Source organism: Dermacentor variabilis, chromosome 2 (assembly GCF_050947875.1).
Source record: "Dermacentor variabilis isolate Ectoservices chromosome 2, ASM5094787v1, whole genome shotgun sequence".
Taxonomy (NCBI): Eukaryota; Metazoa; Arthropoda; class Arachnida; order Ixodida; family Ixodidae; genus Dermacentor; species Dermacentor variabilis.
This window is the reverse complement of record NC_134569.1, coordinates 54,166,280-54,182,656: the sequence shown is the minus strand read 5'-3', so window position 1 is coordinate 54,182,656 and position 16,377 is coordinate 54,166,280. Positions and strand designations below refer to the sequence as shown.

At 47.5% G+C, this 16,377-nt stretch overlaps 1 protein-coding gene across 1 annotated transcript in view; it reads right to left on the bottom strand.

Moving 5' to 3' along the window:
- LOC142571870 (dimethylglycine dehydrogenase, mitochondrial-like) overlaps positions 1–16,377 on the bottom strand; it is a 40,787-nt gene that overhangs the window by 16,370 nt on the left and 8,040 nt on the right. Inside the window, exons 4-6 of the mRNA XM_075680545.1 lie at positions 15,702–15,866; positions 13,467–13,674; positions 768–877 (exon numbers count right to left, since the gene is read on the bottom strand). Coding sequence (XP_075536660.1) covers positions 768–877; positions 13,467–13,674; positions 15,702–15,866 — 483 coding nt within the window. The remainder of the gene's footprint in view (positions 1–767; positions 878–13,466; positions 13,675–15,701; positions 15,867–16,377) is intronic.

Here is a 16,377-nt window from a genome sequence, read left to right as displayed (position 1 = left end):
TACACTGTGGAAGAGGAAAGTGGGAAAGTACGACGGGAGGAATGGCGCAGAAGTAAAGAAAACGAGTGAAAAGAGAAAAAATTGAGGAGGTAGAGCACGCCGGCACGAATCTGAAAAGTGTTTGTAATATGCTACTCGAACGTGGAAAGTTCAACAGCGCGCCTTGACCGACTTCTGATGTGACGACACAGACAGCGAACGGTCATTATGCCGAAGTTGCGCAGTGCTGACAGATAGACGATCATTGTTACTATCATGTCTTCATGCGATGCAATAAAACTAGCACATTACGTCCTGATTTAGAAAAGGGTAAATTATCGTGAGACACGCAACACAGGAAGTGGGAGAGGAGAAGGTTAGCCGGACACGTCGCCAAGATGTTCTGGCTCCCGGAAAAAGGTGTCGACAAAAAGCCAGGACTTCCCAGCACTCCTATATGCATACAATAGCATTTTCATTTCACCTTCTCTCTCTCCCTGTCAGCGCCATTATTCCCTCTAGGCAATTCTGGTTAACTTGCGTTAGCTTAGCAGCGTCTGCTTAGTAACGATGGCTTAGTTACTTGCGACATTACGCTGTGGCCTCAGAGAGAACAGACGCGCGCACGATTTTGGAGAGGCGAAGAGGGGGTTTCTGTTTCGAATGGTAAGCGCGACGGACACGGTTAGCGCCGATTGTGGCATTAACAGCTGTTCGCTAAGGTGCTCTCAATTGGAGGTATACACGTACGGAACAGCGGTGTACACGGTTTGGCTCCCGTATTGTACCTTGAGATTCTTCACTTCTGGTATGGAACTCGTGATGAAGTACTGATGATGGATGGGAACGATCGGAAGGTCGACGCCGGCTAGGGCGTTTACCTCGTGGGCCCAGAATCCTGCGATATATGAAGAGTGCGGAGTGGCGCCAATCGCTATTGCAAGAAACACGTACGTTATCAGGCGGACAAGTAAGCCGAGCTAAGCGGACGATAAAACAAAATGGCCTTCGTGAGGCCTTCGGTCACACAGAAGCCCAATGTTTGGTGCAAACAAACCCGACAACTGTCTCTTCTTGCGTCGAATTATTTCACCAACTTTCACCCGTTTCCATTTCATAACTAGCTGATCACTGCGTGGAATAAAATGCACATTGCATAGTCGCGGCGACGCTTAACGCAGCGTGACGATAAGGTGATACTTCTACAAGTGCTAACTCATTGAACACATACACGTACAGACACATCACTACAGTACTGGTGGCGCTCAGCGTCGCGTGTGTACGCGCTATACTTCCTTTAGCGACGCGATGACAACCGTATCCAAGTGCTGCATGCTATGATTGTGCAGTATGTCTACGTGACTAGAATTTACATTCGCTGCAGTTAACTGCGTTTGTGCTATATTATACATACCGTTCTCCGTCGCATGCATTCCGCAGGCGTCGACTCCAGTTAACTGGGAGGCACGAAGAAATTTGAATGCAGTATTTTGCGTCACCCGAGCACGGTATCGAAAGCTCTGTCGACAAAAACGTCATGCGTTTCGTAAGCGTTAGATCACATATAATGTCACCCTTCTCAGGACTTAAGGAGGCCAAATTTAGCTGTCAGGATGACTCCGCTATCGGAGGAGGCAGTGTGGGCAGCAGACGTGGATTGATTCATGTGGTTTAAAGTTTCAAAGCAACACGTACTGCGTCTATGGGAGGTGCCACACAGTGGAGGGCTGTGGATGAATTTTGACCACCTGGGGATCTTTGACGTGCACCTAAATATAACGGATGTTTTTTTTTTTAGCTGCACCAATTTTTAAAAAAAAATTGTCAGTTGCAGATAGCAAAATTGTTACCCTTGAGCTAAATTACTCTATGAGGCGGCCATTAGTTGTACGAGAAATCAAAGCGCTTAAATAAATGCTTAACATAATTTCACGTATTACCCTCTTGATTAATGAACTTACGGCATATATTTCAGTCTACGAATTGTAGCCAGTGAATTTGCTAGGCATATCCACTTGGAACAAATTGTGCGTATGGCACCGGCTTTAAGGTATACCTGCGGTAAAAATGCACAGTAGCACCACTTACATTTTCAAGAAAATACTGTTTTATGCATTGAAGGACGAGAGCAACAGAAACGTCATTGCATTCCGTCGGACACATTGAAAATTAACATATCGAAACTGGCGTAGTCCTGAGAATTCGTTCTAAGTGGAAGCGCCTTGTGAACTCACTGGCTACAATTCGTAAATTAAGATATTTGCCGTAAAGCAATTAATTAAAACAACTTTGTGTAATTGAGGTAATATTAAGCATTTCGATTTCTCATAGAAGTAATGTGCACCTCATTGCGTAATTTACCTCACGGGTTAGGATAGCACTATAGGGCACAAGCAATTTTTAAAGATTTGGTACAATCAGCTAAAAAAACGTCACCGGCGATTACGATACTCCCTAATGCGATATTTGGGCGCAGCTCTATACATCCCTTATAAAAATTTCTAGCAACATTTTTTAGACAGTCTATAGACTTTTGTTACTAGAACCTACCAACAGTCAATTGAAATCCTACCAGCTGTCTTTATACATCCTAACAACGCTCTAGTAACATCCTAGAAACAATTGGCCACCAACTTTCAATAGAAACATGTTCATAGGATGTCTTTAAACTTCCTACCAATTTCCTATGAACATTTGTCTTTATACACCCTAGTAACATTCTTTCAAAAGAGAAATGTTCATATATTTTCTGTTAACTTCCTACCAACCCCCTATTAACAAGCTTTCTTTATACACCGTATTAACATTCTTTCAAAAGAAAAATGTTCATATATTTTCTGTTGACTTCCTACCAATCACCTATTAACATTTGTCTTTATACACCCTAGTAACATCCTATCAAGAATTGGCTACCGTACTTCAACTGAAGCATGTTCATAGATGGTCTGTAAACATTGTACTAACCGTCAACCAACACAAGTCTTTAGGCTCTTTAGTACCACTCTGGCAATATTTTACTTACATGTGCTTATGTACTTGCTATTGACGTCTTACTATTCCCCTAGTAACATTTGTCCCACATACGACCTAGTAGCATAGTGTAAACATTTGTCAGTATGTGTGAACATGTTGGTAAAAGGCAGTATGCACCCTAGAAGGTGCACGTAAATGGAAAACAAATGCAAGTTTGCACTGAAAGAAGTTTATTCACAAAAATATTTACACAGAATTGTGAGAGAAGTAGTAAAGAAATTAAAAGAAAAAATAAATGAATAATGACTTAGTTGATTACGGCATGGCAGCTGTCGCCTAATCTCTAGCAAGCATCGATTATGCAAGCTGATGTCTCAGAATGCTTGCAGAATGAACCAACCCTGCACAGAAACAAGATGGTCAGTGTTAATGTCAAAGATTGATGGTGAGGTAATTCGCACTCTCCGAACCGGAGGGGATGGGGCGACAACAAACCCACCCCGCGTGCGTTATTGAAGGTTCGACTGCTGACCGGCGATAAGGTCCACGCCTGATCGACCGTGAACCAGAGGCATGAGACGGGAGGCGACGTACAACATACACATTCAATTTAATAAGATAAAATCATGCGCGAGACATAATGGAAGAAAAAGAACATACAACTTCCCGTAGTGAGTCCTAGCTCGCGGAAGGCGTGCGGGTCACACAACACACGCCCTGACGCCACTCGCGCGACACTAGGACTCACTACGGGAAGTTGTATGTTCTTTTTCTTCCATTATGTCTCGCGCATGATTTTATCTTATTAAATTGAATGTGTATGTTGTACGTCGCCTCCCGTCTCATGCCTCTGGTTCACGGTCGATCAGGCGTGGACCTTATCGCCGGTCAGCAGTCGAACCTTCAATAACGCACGCGGGGTGGGTTTGTTGTCGCCCCATCCCCTCCGGTTCGGAGAGTGCGAATTACCTCACCATCAATCCTTGACAACTGGCGTCCGCGGCAGGACTCGCTGACCGCGATCTTCCGTGACCACGAGGCATAGCGGGCGGAACAGACGCGTATCGCCGCGAGCGGGAGAAGGCCGAGATATGGCTGAGGGACTGCTCGATGAATTGGAGCGCATCGTGGCCGTCGGGAGGCAGATGGGCCTCGAGGGGCCACAGCTCCGGGAATTTTTGCGCGACATGCGCTCCAAAGAGGAGGCGGATCGTCGAGAACACAGGAAAGGTCGAGAGCATTCGGAACACAGAGTGCCTGCCGGGCTCGACCGTCGCCGCTGACCAACCTCATCCCTCTGGAGTGAGCCTTGCGCAGGTTCGTGCACAGCCCGTATCCTCCCTCGTGCCTAAGCCCTTCGGTGCCGGGGCCCTCGAAGCGAACGAGAGGCCGGTGCTTCGGGAATCTGGCGGTGTGGTGGGTGACGATGGTCAGAGGCTGGCCACGAAAAACGTCAGCCGCCGCGCAGGCAAATGGTGCCTACATCGCAAGCCGAGAGAGGCGGCGAAGTGTGTGGCGCGGCGGAGGCTGGCGAGTTACCACACACCGCGGGGGCGCGAGGTGCGGACCCCTGGCAGACACCAGAGGGTGAGGAAGAGGCCGCGCAAAATGGCTTAGAGGTCACGGAGGCGTCGACAGAGCTTGGCGGGCGCGGAGCGTTGCTCGTCGCCGCGAAAGAGAGCGCGAGCGATATATTCGGCTCATCGACGGCAGGTACCACTGAGCCGCGCCCTTCGTGGCACCCAGTTACTCATGCGCTGTGCATGGGTGAGGACTAGGCAGGGGTCAGTGTACCACAATCAACGAGGCAAAAGCAGGCAGCCGAGGCGCGAAGCGGCATGTCGCTGCGGGGCGCTTTTTGTGTCTCGCCACATTTGCGCCGGGAGTGCTTGGGGAATAGCAGCAATGCGACCTCAGCGAGTACGACTAAAGGGGAAGCGAGAATTTAGAAGGGCAGCCTGCCCTTAACTGATCGTCTCGTTTGTTGGTCCGGCCATGTTATTTTTATCTTGTACCGAGTTGTGTAATTCGTTCATTTTTCTGCCCTTCAATTCACCGATCTGTTATTTTTGTATGTTTTGTTTTGTGTGTGTGTGATACGGGTTGCGTGTAGACTGCGCGTACCGGCTTTGCCGTGGTTTGCGCCAGTACTCACACGACCCAAGGGGAACAATACAGCACCACATAAATTTTTAGCAGCTGATTTTCAGTCCTTTTGTTTTATCTGGCATTGTAGTGGTGTTGCGGAGTGCACTGACTGGCTGAGAGCGTGGCGGCGATATGCGCGGACAAGTGCCTTTTGCGGAGGACTTCCCGAACCGCGACCCACACGACGACGTGATTGTGCGCGTGCATGACTATGTGATAGTTTTGAATGTTATTAGAATAACATTCTTGTCGTCGGGGTGGTGTCACAGAGTGCATGCCGGCGCCCCTCTCAAGATGGCCGCCATTGCCGCCGCAGCAGCAACGCCGCTTGCACGGCGATGGGGAAGAGAGCTTCCCATTGTCCCTGAGCTCGCCGGACCGGTTGGTGACGTGGATCGCCTGAGCGCGACGGAGGGACGAGGCGGCTCGGCGACCGTCAGAGCAGCTTGGAGGACGAAGGAGCGGGGTCGGGCACCGGGGGACAGCTGAAGATGTGGTCGGCAGGCTGAGATCTCCAGGCCGAAGTCTTCGCCGGCCGAGCGACAGACGGTGCAAGTCCGTCAGGATCTTCGGCAGCGAGGTCGCAGCAGCCCGACGCTCTTCAGATCGGGACCTCGGCAAGCACGCCCCAGATAAGCCTCGTGTTCCAGCCCGCTCTCAGAACTTTCCGCCGGACTCTCTTTTCTAATCGCGTTTAATCTTTCATTTGTTTATCCATCGCGTGTTAATCTTTGTATGTTCTGTTAGTGTAGTGTTTGCCGTATTTATTGTCGCGTGTATTTTTCATTTGTGTCGCGGATTTTTTGTTATTTCGCGAGTGTTAATGGTTCCCACGTGGTGGGCTTAGTGTCGCGCGAGTAGCGTCAGGGCGTGTGTTGTGTGACCCGCACGCCTTCCGCGAGCTAGGACTCACTACTGGAAGTTGTATGTTCTTTTTCTTTCATTATGTCTCGCGCATGATTTTATTGTATTAAATTGAGTGTGGGTGTTGTACGTCGCCTCCCGTCTCATGCCTCTGGTTCACGGTCGATCAGGCGTGGACCTTATCGCCGGTCAGCAGTCGAACCTTCAATAACGCACGCGGGGTGGGTTTGTTGTCGCCCCATCCCCTCCTGTTCGGAGAGTGCGAATTACCTCACCACCAATCCTTGACAGTTAACATCATGTTCAGGTTAGCATATCACATACATAGAACAGCTTTTTAAGGTTCACATGAATGATAAAATTCTAACCGTCATCCCTGTTTACTTGCAGAGGAGATGGCAAGGATGGGGCACATTATTCAATGCATATCCTTTGCTGCGTTGTATTTACTACGTGTTATTAAAATTAGGAAAGTGTACTAAATGGGTTTCTCTACCAATTAACTGCATAAATGAGTTACTCACTAAAAAAGTTAATTACATGGTTTATTCATGGTGAAATTTGTAGCACGCACAATAGACACGGACGCAGAGAAGGTGGTCACGCGAGCGCTTACTCAAAGCTGGTTATTTTTGGAAGGAATGAAAGTAACAGCGCCAGCTAGCTGCACCGAGCATGTGCAAAACGTGTCATCCATTTTTATATAAGCAGATTACAGAGCTTCAAGCAGTATACAAGAATACAAATACTTTGTCAGTGATAGCAAGCAATGGCTGACCGATGCATTTTTAAGCACGCCTTATTATACGGAACGCTTCTGTAATTTGACGTGTTCGTTTATTTTTACTCGAAAACAAAATATCAGTGTCAAAAAATGCCGGTTCACAATGACATAGGTTGCAGTGGTTAAACAGGTGCGAATGATTTTCTTTCACATTCGCACTTGTCTATCCAGTGCAACCTATGTCATTGTGAACCGGTTCGCTGAAAAATATGTAATTGTGAACCGTGAAGCTATACGCTCAATATTTTACTGTTTCTCATCCTGTGCAGCCAGAGTAGGAAAGAGCAAAGAATGAGTTCATGATCAGACAATATTTACCAGACCTTAGGTCATTGCGAACGCTGTGAAAACGAAGTATTTGTACGCTTCGTGTTTATAGCAACTTCAAGCGAACCTCATGACGCGGGGCAGCTGAAGAAGGTAAGAAAATCGTTCTTAAAACATTTCACGTCGTTACAGTTCGCGCTATAATAACCTGCCAAAATGCGGCATAAGAAACTGAAATGAAATAACATCAAAATAATATGTTTATGAAAAATGATGGAAAAGAACATACCTTTTATTATAATTTGGAGATAGAGAAAACTTCGGCGCATAGCAGTCTTGAGGAACAGCTGTTCGCTATTTGTGCAGTTTAAAACACGGACAGTGCCAATATTAAATCACTTCACACGACACTGCATCGCAGCTGGCAGAGAAGTTCCAGAAACGCTCACATCACGGAACGAAGAAAGCACCGTGGGCTTCGCAAACACCTTGCTGGTTGGCTTGCATCGATGAATTAGCTACAACACAGCATAAGCATAAATAGCAGCAAAAACAGCTAGATTGCTGCTACAATACGCCACGAAACACCTACATCGCTGCGACCGTACCATGCTGGCGTCGCAAAGGAACTGATGGCGATTGCGATGGTCTCCCTCTTTGCTTCGACTCGGCCAACTGTCAAATTTGTGCGCATGCGCGGGGAGGCATGTGACATTCTTTCCATCCACCTGCTTCGCCTTGACCGCCGCGGAACTAAAGCCCCTCTTTAAGCCGAAACATGCCCCCCCCCCCCCCCCCCCCCCCGCTACCTTGCGATGGTTGACTCACACCTAGACATTCCTCGCCTCTTGGTGAAAGCTGTGGCCGGCCTTTGTGTACGCACCCCTTTCTGGGAACTGCACTTAGAGGGAGGAATGCTCCTCATGGCCGAGGTTGAAAAAAAAAAAAAAGCTGAGAAGGCAGCCGGCTCAATTTTGTTGGGCATTAGGGGCGGTATAGTTTTATCTTTCGAAACAATTATTGCTCTGAAAACCGACTTTTTTCTCGAAATGTAATATACATAGAAAAATAAAATCATATTGGGTAAATTATGTGGATATTCTATTTTGCGCAAGAGCATCCTTTAGCACTTGCTGCTTTCAAAGACAAAACATTGCTCCCTGGCGCCCAGCGGTGAAGCACATTGTAGTACTATTTTTATAGTCAAATACCTGTCCGAAGCGTCGCGGCTATGACGACAGCAGTTTTCAGACGCCCGAAGCACGGCAAAAGCATGGCCTTTGATATCCTGGCTGTTGGTATACGGAATGCCATTATTACGGATGTCATGATGATCCCTTGTCGGAGCTCAAAATTTTGTCGCCGTGTTGTGAAGCAAGATCACTGAATGTTAAGAGTGCATAATTATTTCTTTTCGATCTGTTTTCACACACAGCAAGCTACCATCGCCATAAAGCACATCAGTTGACATAGTTACCTTGCCTTCACTTTGATGCAAGGCCCTATTTCCTTTAATGTGCAGAAGCCGTCGGTAGGAGGCAGGGACGAAAGCGTGCGAATAGGAACGCGTAGAAAGCTAAATTTTTTACACTGTAAGGGTAATTTAATTATTTTTTCACAGAAAAATGTTGCTTGCACAGAGTTCAGCTTTTCTTTCTATTCGACCTGTGCGCTTCTCAGGTCAATACCCGCTCTCACTCAGCAGTAGTTGCATTTTGCAGCCTTTTGGACATTTGAGCGGCAACGTTCCAGCGCCGTGTTACCCTGAGTTTCGGCTCTTTTTCTTCTTTTTAACAAATATCATGACGCTACTATGCTGACACGTTCCAGCTTAGGGCGTACTATTTATATTGCAGATTGCACTGACCTAATTATCTCGTTGCAAAGCTAATTGGTGGCATTGCAATAGCAGTGCGTGGTAAGGGCAAATTTACGCTCGAGCCTTACACCACACCACCCGCCTGCCCGCAGGCATGTGGTCGGGTGAAAATTTGCACATTTCGTAGACTGGTACACATACTTCGGTTTACACTGCATGTGCGAGCCCAGTGTATGCCAAAATGTGTGAACCAGCGGGCGAAATGCACAGTTTTCTGCACGACCGCACGCGTCACGGCTCAAGCGTAAATCGGCCTTTAATTAACCAGCCCGAAGGTCGGGATAAAGCTCTGCAACTGGTGTGCGGCCTGCACAGTAGTCCGCTATCACACCGGTCAGGTGGTGTAGCGCAAGCAAATTTTCTCGGAGTGTGCTGACGTCACCGCACGCTCACGTAGTCCAGTAGATCCTCTAAAAGATTAGTTCTAACAATTTACGAACATATTTCTTTAAACATTTTAGGAGCACTCCGTCAACAATTGGCTACCGATTTGGATTGGGACTATGATTTAAAACAAAGAGCTTGACTCCTGAGTATGTCATATATCGGCTTTAATGTGTGTTAGAAAAATTTATCAAAAACTCTCAAGTTACTTCCCATCCTAAATATTTTTTGGCAAACAGTACGAGCTGTGGACGTACTGAGGATACATGTCCTTCAAACAAAAAAATATAGCTCGATGATGTATAGTACAACATTCTTTACACAAAAGTAACGAGCCTTCTGACGCAGTACTGAAGTGGTTATAGAGGTAAAAGTGAGAAAAATACATGTTGGTGGGGACCTTAAAATATTCTATGTGCAAAAGTAAGAAGGAAGTCTTTTACGGTGTATTATATATATTCTTTATACAAAAGTAAGAAGGAAGTCTATTAACAGTGTATTTAAAACATTCTTTATACAAAAGTAAGAAGAAAGTCTGTTAACAGTGTATAATATATATTCTTTATACAAAAGTAAGAAGGAAGTCTTTTACGGTGTATTATATATATTCTTTATACAAAAGTAAGAAGGAAGTCTATTAACAGTGTATTTAAAACATTCTTTATACAAAAGTAAGAAGAAAGTCTTTTGACTGTGTATGAACAAATGTTACTAGAATGTAAATGTTAATAGACTGTCAATAAAGTTAATAGAAAGTTGGTAGGAGTTCTAAAGAATGTTAACGTTCATTTTTATAAGGGATGTTTTCATTTCGCGCGTCAATATTTTGTATTATGATTATATAGGTACACAGTTTACATCAGGAAGAAAACGGTGTGAGTTGCATATATCTGGGGCGGACAATCTGTCTCGCGCCGCACGGGATAAATTGTCCGCGCAAGCCAATATATCGCGAAATGCAAACACGTATAGAGCTGCGCTTAAATTTCTCATTAGGGGAGTATCGTAATCGTCAGTGATTTCTTTTTTTCCTCACGGAACAGCGTTACACGTCTCTTTGTATGCAGCAATCACTGCTCTCCTGCTCATGCAGCAATCGCAATGCGATACCGTATCGATGCGGGAGCGGGCGGCGTGGGAGGTCTTGCGTGCGGCTTGGCAGAGCGCCAATGAGGAAAACGAGCGCCACAACAACACGACGCATGAAAAAGTGAGACACCAGTAAGCAGGCGAGCCGCGTTTGGCGGGAAGCGATGGGCTCCTTTCTGGCCTGCTCCAAGTCGACGACTCCTAGCAACAGTTACGACGTCTACTCCGCTTTAGCCAAAGTGTGCTCGTAGGTTTGATGCAATAGCACTGATAACGATGGCTTGGGTCAACTCCCGGGCCCATTTGACTTCACCTCCTGCCAGATGCGCCGTCGAGCTGCCTGTGCGGCAGCGCATCGACGATAAAGAACAATGATATTTATTTAAGCACTCAGCCCACATTTCGTTTCTTTTTTTTCTTATACGAATTTGCACCGGCCTTCTCTTGTAGACCATCTTTAGCCCGCAAGTTCTCTCTCCGGCAATTTTCTGAGTCTGCGGCTTCTTGAAAGGTTTTTGCTAACGTATACCCTCTTCTGCCGGCAACACTAGCAGATGTGGCTGAACGAAAGAACGTTAGTCCGGTAGATGATGCTAGAGATCACTTACCGAATGCGGTCAAGATACACCTTTACGTCATTTTCCGAGAGTGGACCTACTGAGTCGCGGGAAGTTGTGCGTTTGTGGCGCACCAGCTGACGTCGCACGCGTTTTCATGCAGACTCTTGCTTAGCAAGCTGGCAAAGTGGAAAGCTTGTCGCAGCTTGCTGCAAACTGCTCGAGGTTGAGCAAAGGATCTCTCTGATGCTAGGGGTGGCGCACGGACACGTATACGTGCATTCCCGAGATCGCGCTACTGATTGGCTGACGCAGACCGCATCTTCAGCTACAGCATATCGCCTTATTGAGAAACGGAGTATACACTGTAAAATAATTTCCACCCTTAGAAGTGAATGAGGGTGTAAACGGTCTGCAACTCACACCCTCAGAACAATGGCGTAAGATTGCGATTTTAAACCGATTTGCGTCATTATTTACTTTAAGGGTGCAAATTGTTTTACAGTGCACTTTGGACTAGCGTTCTTAAGCCTCTAAGCCTATACGGATGACCTTGTTACTAGCTAGACCCCAAGACTGCCGGTGGCTTGATTTCAGCGCTCTTAAATCCTTTTTTTTTTTTCATTACAGGCCTGTCCCTCTGTAACGGACAGCTGTTGCTGCTTCTGGCAAGCTCAAGTATAGCAAACCTCACTTGCCCTTGGAAACGAATAAACGCTATATAGAACACTGTTCTGTACGCATCGCGAACGCACGGCCGGATTTTTCTTTCAAGAGGGAAGCGAGCCTTCCTTACTTTTATTGCTGTCGGTTTCACTGACCCCCCGTGGACTCCGAGCTGTGCGCGAGAGAAAGTACCCGCTCCCTCCGTTACGTTCCTGGAAGCGACCCAGTGACGACGCTTGGAGGTGTCGGGTGATGTTTCCCGGGCCTAGGGGATGGCGACGGGGTTGGAAACCGCGGTTCGAAAAACGCGGGACGGGCAAACTTGCCCCGCCGGCCCTAGAGACAGGACCACTTTTTTACGGGCTGAAAAACTGAACGTTTTGTGTATTTTTAACTTGCTTTTTTACCTTCTTAGTGTAATTAAAGTTTGTTTTAAATGTTCAAGTGCGTTCGACACGTTATCTAGCTGGACAGCGGACGCTTTGATTCCGTCAAGTGCGACCCGCGAGGCCAGTATAAGCACAATTTTCAGAGCATTGGTTGACCGACTTTCACGCATTTCATTTGCTCTTGTATGCGACGCGGTGCCTATAGGCTTCGCACAATGAAAAACACGGAACTACACGACCCGGTAACCTTATCAGCGCATCGCTGCACCCGCGCCGCTAATGTAATCAGCTACAGCCGTTCTGGTTTGAAAATGTCCACGTTAGAGTCTTGTAGCCTCTTCTTTACGGGCGTATGAGCCATTGCATCTTTTGCTTGCTTACGCGGGTATGAACCACTGGATTTTTGCGAACGGACACGGACGTTCAGGCTATAGACATAGACAAGCTTCGCTTGTAAAAAACAACTTGCCGCCGGTGTGAGCCGAATACATATCATCCGCTTAGGTTTCTTACAACGTTGAGCGTAACATATATTATTCGCAGGCTAAACAGAAGAATCATCCCGCGTCGCTTGATCATTCTATCATATATACACTCTGCTCCAACCGTAAGCGCGAAATACTAGTACATGCCACCGATGTAACTCGTGTCGTAAGCGACACAGACCATACTTTATATATGTCACAACCGAAACTGTTGGCAGTGTCGCGTCAAATCTAACGATTATTACGTCCAAATATCTCTGCAAAACAGGAAGATATTAATACTTCAAGTCATTTCTGTCGGGCAGTGTGGAAGGAGTTTTTGCAATAGATAAGAAAGTTGCAGCAGCGAAAAAACCTGAATTGGAGAAAAGGTTGCTAAAGCGCATTTTTCAACAGCGCTTCTGGAGGCACCAAGTGGAACTGAGAAAAAGGAAAGGTGACGTATCACAAGTGGCGCGACGGTTCTCCAGAGTTTCGCTAACTATCATTTTTGGGATGAATTAGTGAGGTTTATGAGGACAGAAGGTATAATGCAATATTATAAAACACTGGAGGATGTTGGAACGCGCTGCAAGGCTGAGCTAAGCGAGTATAAGCAACCACGCGTCCCAAACAACTGAACTTTTATTCATTCTGAAGCTCACGAAGAAAAGTCACGTGGTTCCTCGCGCATGCGCTCTTGGCACTGCGCACGGAAGTGCCGTTTCGCAGACCTACAAGGAGATCCCGAGGTCCGAGACTATAATGGGACCTCCTACTTCAGCAGCGTAATAGCTTTTTTGCGCTTGTTGGTGCATGATTTAAAGAGCAATGAATAGCGCGCAGAGGACGAGACAGTAAAATTCAGACATACACAATTTTACTGTCTCGTCCTCCGCGCTATTCATTGCTCTTTTACTCCTATTCCACTTTGACCGCCTTCGCACTTAGTTCACATTATTTACTCCCCCCCCCCCCCCCCCCGTCGCCGTAACGAATTTCTTAACACCTTGGACGACTCACCGGCGCAGTTGACGACATGCTTCGCACGTACGGGACCTCGGCTTGTCTCGACGCACCACCGGTCGTCCTTGTGGTCCTTTCGGAGGCCCAGCACCGCCGTACCCTGAAAGATGCGCGCTCCATACCGCTTGGCTTCGGAGGCCATGGCCATCGTCAGCGAGTACGGGTCGATGTGGCCATCCGCCGGGTTGTACAAGCCGCCTAGCACCTGCGCCATAGGCGGGAACCACACATTAAAAGCGACAGCCTTTCTTTGGTATCTTCCCCCACTTCGCAATTTGTGTGCACGTATGTTGCTGTCTGGCCGCTTATGTGACCACGGACGCGTGCCTAAAGAAACGGAAACATCTTTGCGAGTTTATTTTGTGCAAGCAGCGCTTTGAGACGCTCGGCGCGTTATAAGCACGTCACATAGCAACAATTTACTTATAGATAAGTGAGCGCGCGCATATTTTAGCTGACGATGAAGATAGAAGTTAGGGGATGCGTTCGTCGCCGAATTCACTGCGCGTCTCTCATCGTGCCGTGTCGCCGTGGCGCGTTCTATACAAGGTCGAGCATGCCGTGCCTTGTGATTAAACTTGTTTTGATGCTGAATGAAATTTCCACTTTCTCTTCAAGGTCTACCATGGTGGCTGAGGTACACGTACGTTAGTCATTGAAATCTGCGGCGCGTGTCTTGTAATGCGACATTTTGCCTTACTGGCTCCCATTTCGTGGATCTGGACACTTCTTTTAATTGCGATAGCAATTATATGGACACCGCAGGCGCATTTTTTTCGTCGCCGTGATGTGCCGTGTAAAGTCGAAGGGCGATAACACCATCGTCGCGCGTCGTATGCTGTGTGTGCAAGCGAAAGCGGGCGAGGGGAGCCTATGATCGCGGCTCAATCTGGCGCGCCTGAGGGAGGAAGGCGGAGTGCAAACGCGCCGTCTTCCGTCGCACGAAAAGCCGTAGGGGATTGGAGGAGGGAGGGGCGGCGTTGGGTTCCGGCAGCAGCTGCGCATTTCAGACCGGGAGCAAGGGGTATTGAGGATCGCGGCTCAATCTCGCGCGCGAAACGGAGGAAAGTGGTGAGACAGTGCGAAAGAAATTGGGCGGGGGGTGGGGGGTGGGGGAGGTAGCAACTGCGTACTTTGCGCGTACCTTGAAAGCGATCTGCCGACGGCTCATACCTTTGTGCGTGCTGGTTTTCGTCGCTGTTTGCGGTGAAGCGATAGACATCACGAATGTCACTTCGCTCGCTGCTGCTGCCGCGCTTGCTCATGCCAGCATTTTGACAGCGAGTTTCCGCAGTCATCGAGTGTGATGTGTTCATGCTTGTCTGTGAGCGCTGACTCCATGCTTGTTAATTTAGTTAGTAAGCGAATGTTTCCAAGTTTATACAGCTGATAAAACTACTATCCTTACTTCGTATAGCTGTCTACTGATTTGCTATCGCAATCGATGCTTCACCTTTCGAACGAAACTGATACTTACTTTAACAGGGTGCGATGCGCGGGTCAGCCGCAGCAGTTTCACCACTCGATGAACTGTAGCTTTTGTTTGCTTACATAGTGAAAGCGGGATGAGGAAATGAGCGCTATTGGGGGGTGCGCGAGCAAAACTTGTCGTCGCTGCTGAAGTAGCTGGTTTAGAGCCCATTAAACAGGCTTGGTAAATTGGCATTAATTCTGGGCCAGACGCCATCGTTTAGCTTGAAGTAAACTAATAGCGTATTATAAGTGGATATTGTACGCAGTAACTTCCATTCTTTGTTTGCGCCCATCTCAGTTTTTGTGCGCGTTTGCCTGAGCTGAGAAGGATGCGGCACTCACAGAGCGCATCAGAACTGTATTAAGAGCGGGTACCAGAGTGTCTCGCCAAATGCCGTTGCGGGGCGTCTCGCTACACATCACCTGCACGATATTCGGCTCCGCATGCACGATCAAACTAAACAGTTTGAACGTCGAGTTAGAAATCAGCCCGTACCGAATTAAAGACGAGTCTCCTGCCAGACAACGAACATCAATAAAGTTCCGTGGAATCGGGAGTGATCTGTGAAGAGCCCGTTCACACGCCTGAAAAGACAAATTAAATGATACCCGGCACATATCTTCTTGCTACTTCGAAAACCGGACTGCCTATTTTGTTGTCTCAAGCCATCCATTATGTGTCGAAGTTCCCACAGGCTTAATCCCAAGGCCCACATATGTAACGAAGATGAGCCGTGTAGTGCGTGCAGAAACACGTGCCTTGTCCAGGTTGATGAAGGGCACGTGTTCCCTGATCTCGTCGACGGTGATAAGCTTCTGCGGCGCCTTGTTCCAGCCCTGGCGCTGCATCTGGTATCGAAATTCGTCCATCCTAGTCGGGTCAGACGCCAGCCGGATGCTTCCCGGACGGTGAAAGCCAAGGTCCTGCAGCCGGCCAAAAATGTGAAATCTGTACAGCGTTCGTCAGGCCCTGACCGTTAAAGCTGTGACACACCGAAACAGCCCCAAAGTGCAAACAGAACAGAAATCTTAAGCTACACTATATACATTTGGTAGACTGCACTTTAAAAACAATCCAATCTCACCACATTCTGACCGCAGGCGCACCTCGACAATTTATTCGCACAACTTGTCCTCAAGACAGCCTCAAGTTGAGTGTGGGGATCCAGCTGCAGCTATCGAATAAATATTTGAGGAGAGGGAGCGGTATTTTTGGCGCAGGGCGCCTTTTCTCAAGTCTGCTTCTGAGGGCATTTTTTTAATCTCATTTAGTGATCTCTTTATAGCCAACGCCCTGTACTTTCCTAGCAAGGGTTAAGAGCCTGTTCAACACCCGGCAGCCTCGTCACCACCGGCGACTTCAGTTTAAGCGGACTTGCTGATCCCGCATTCTTTTCAGCCTGGTCAAATCTTATTTTCGCACGTTTCGCTCACG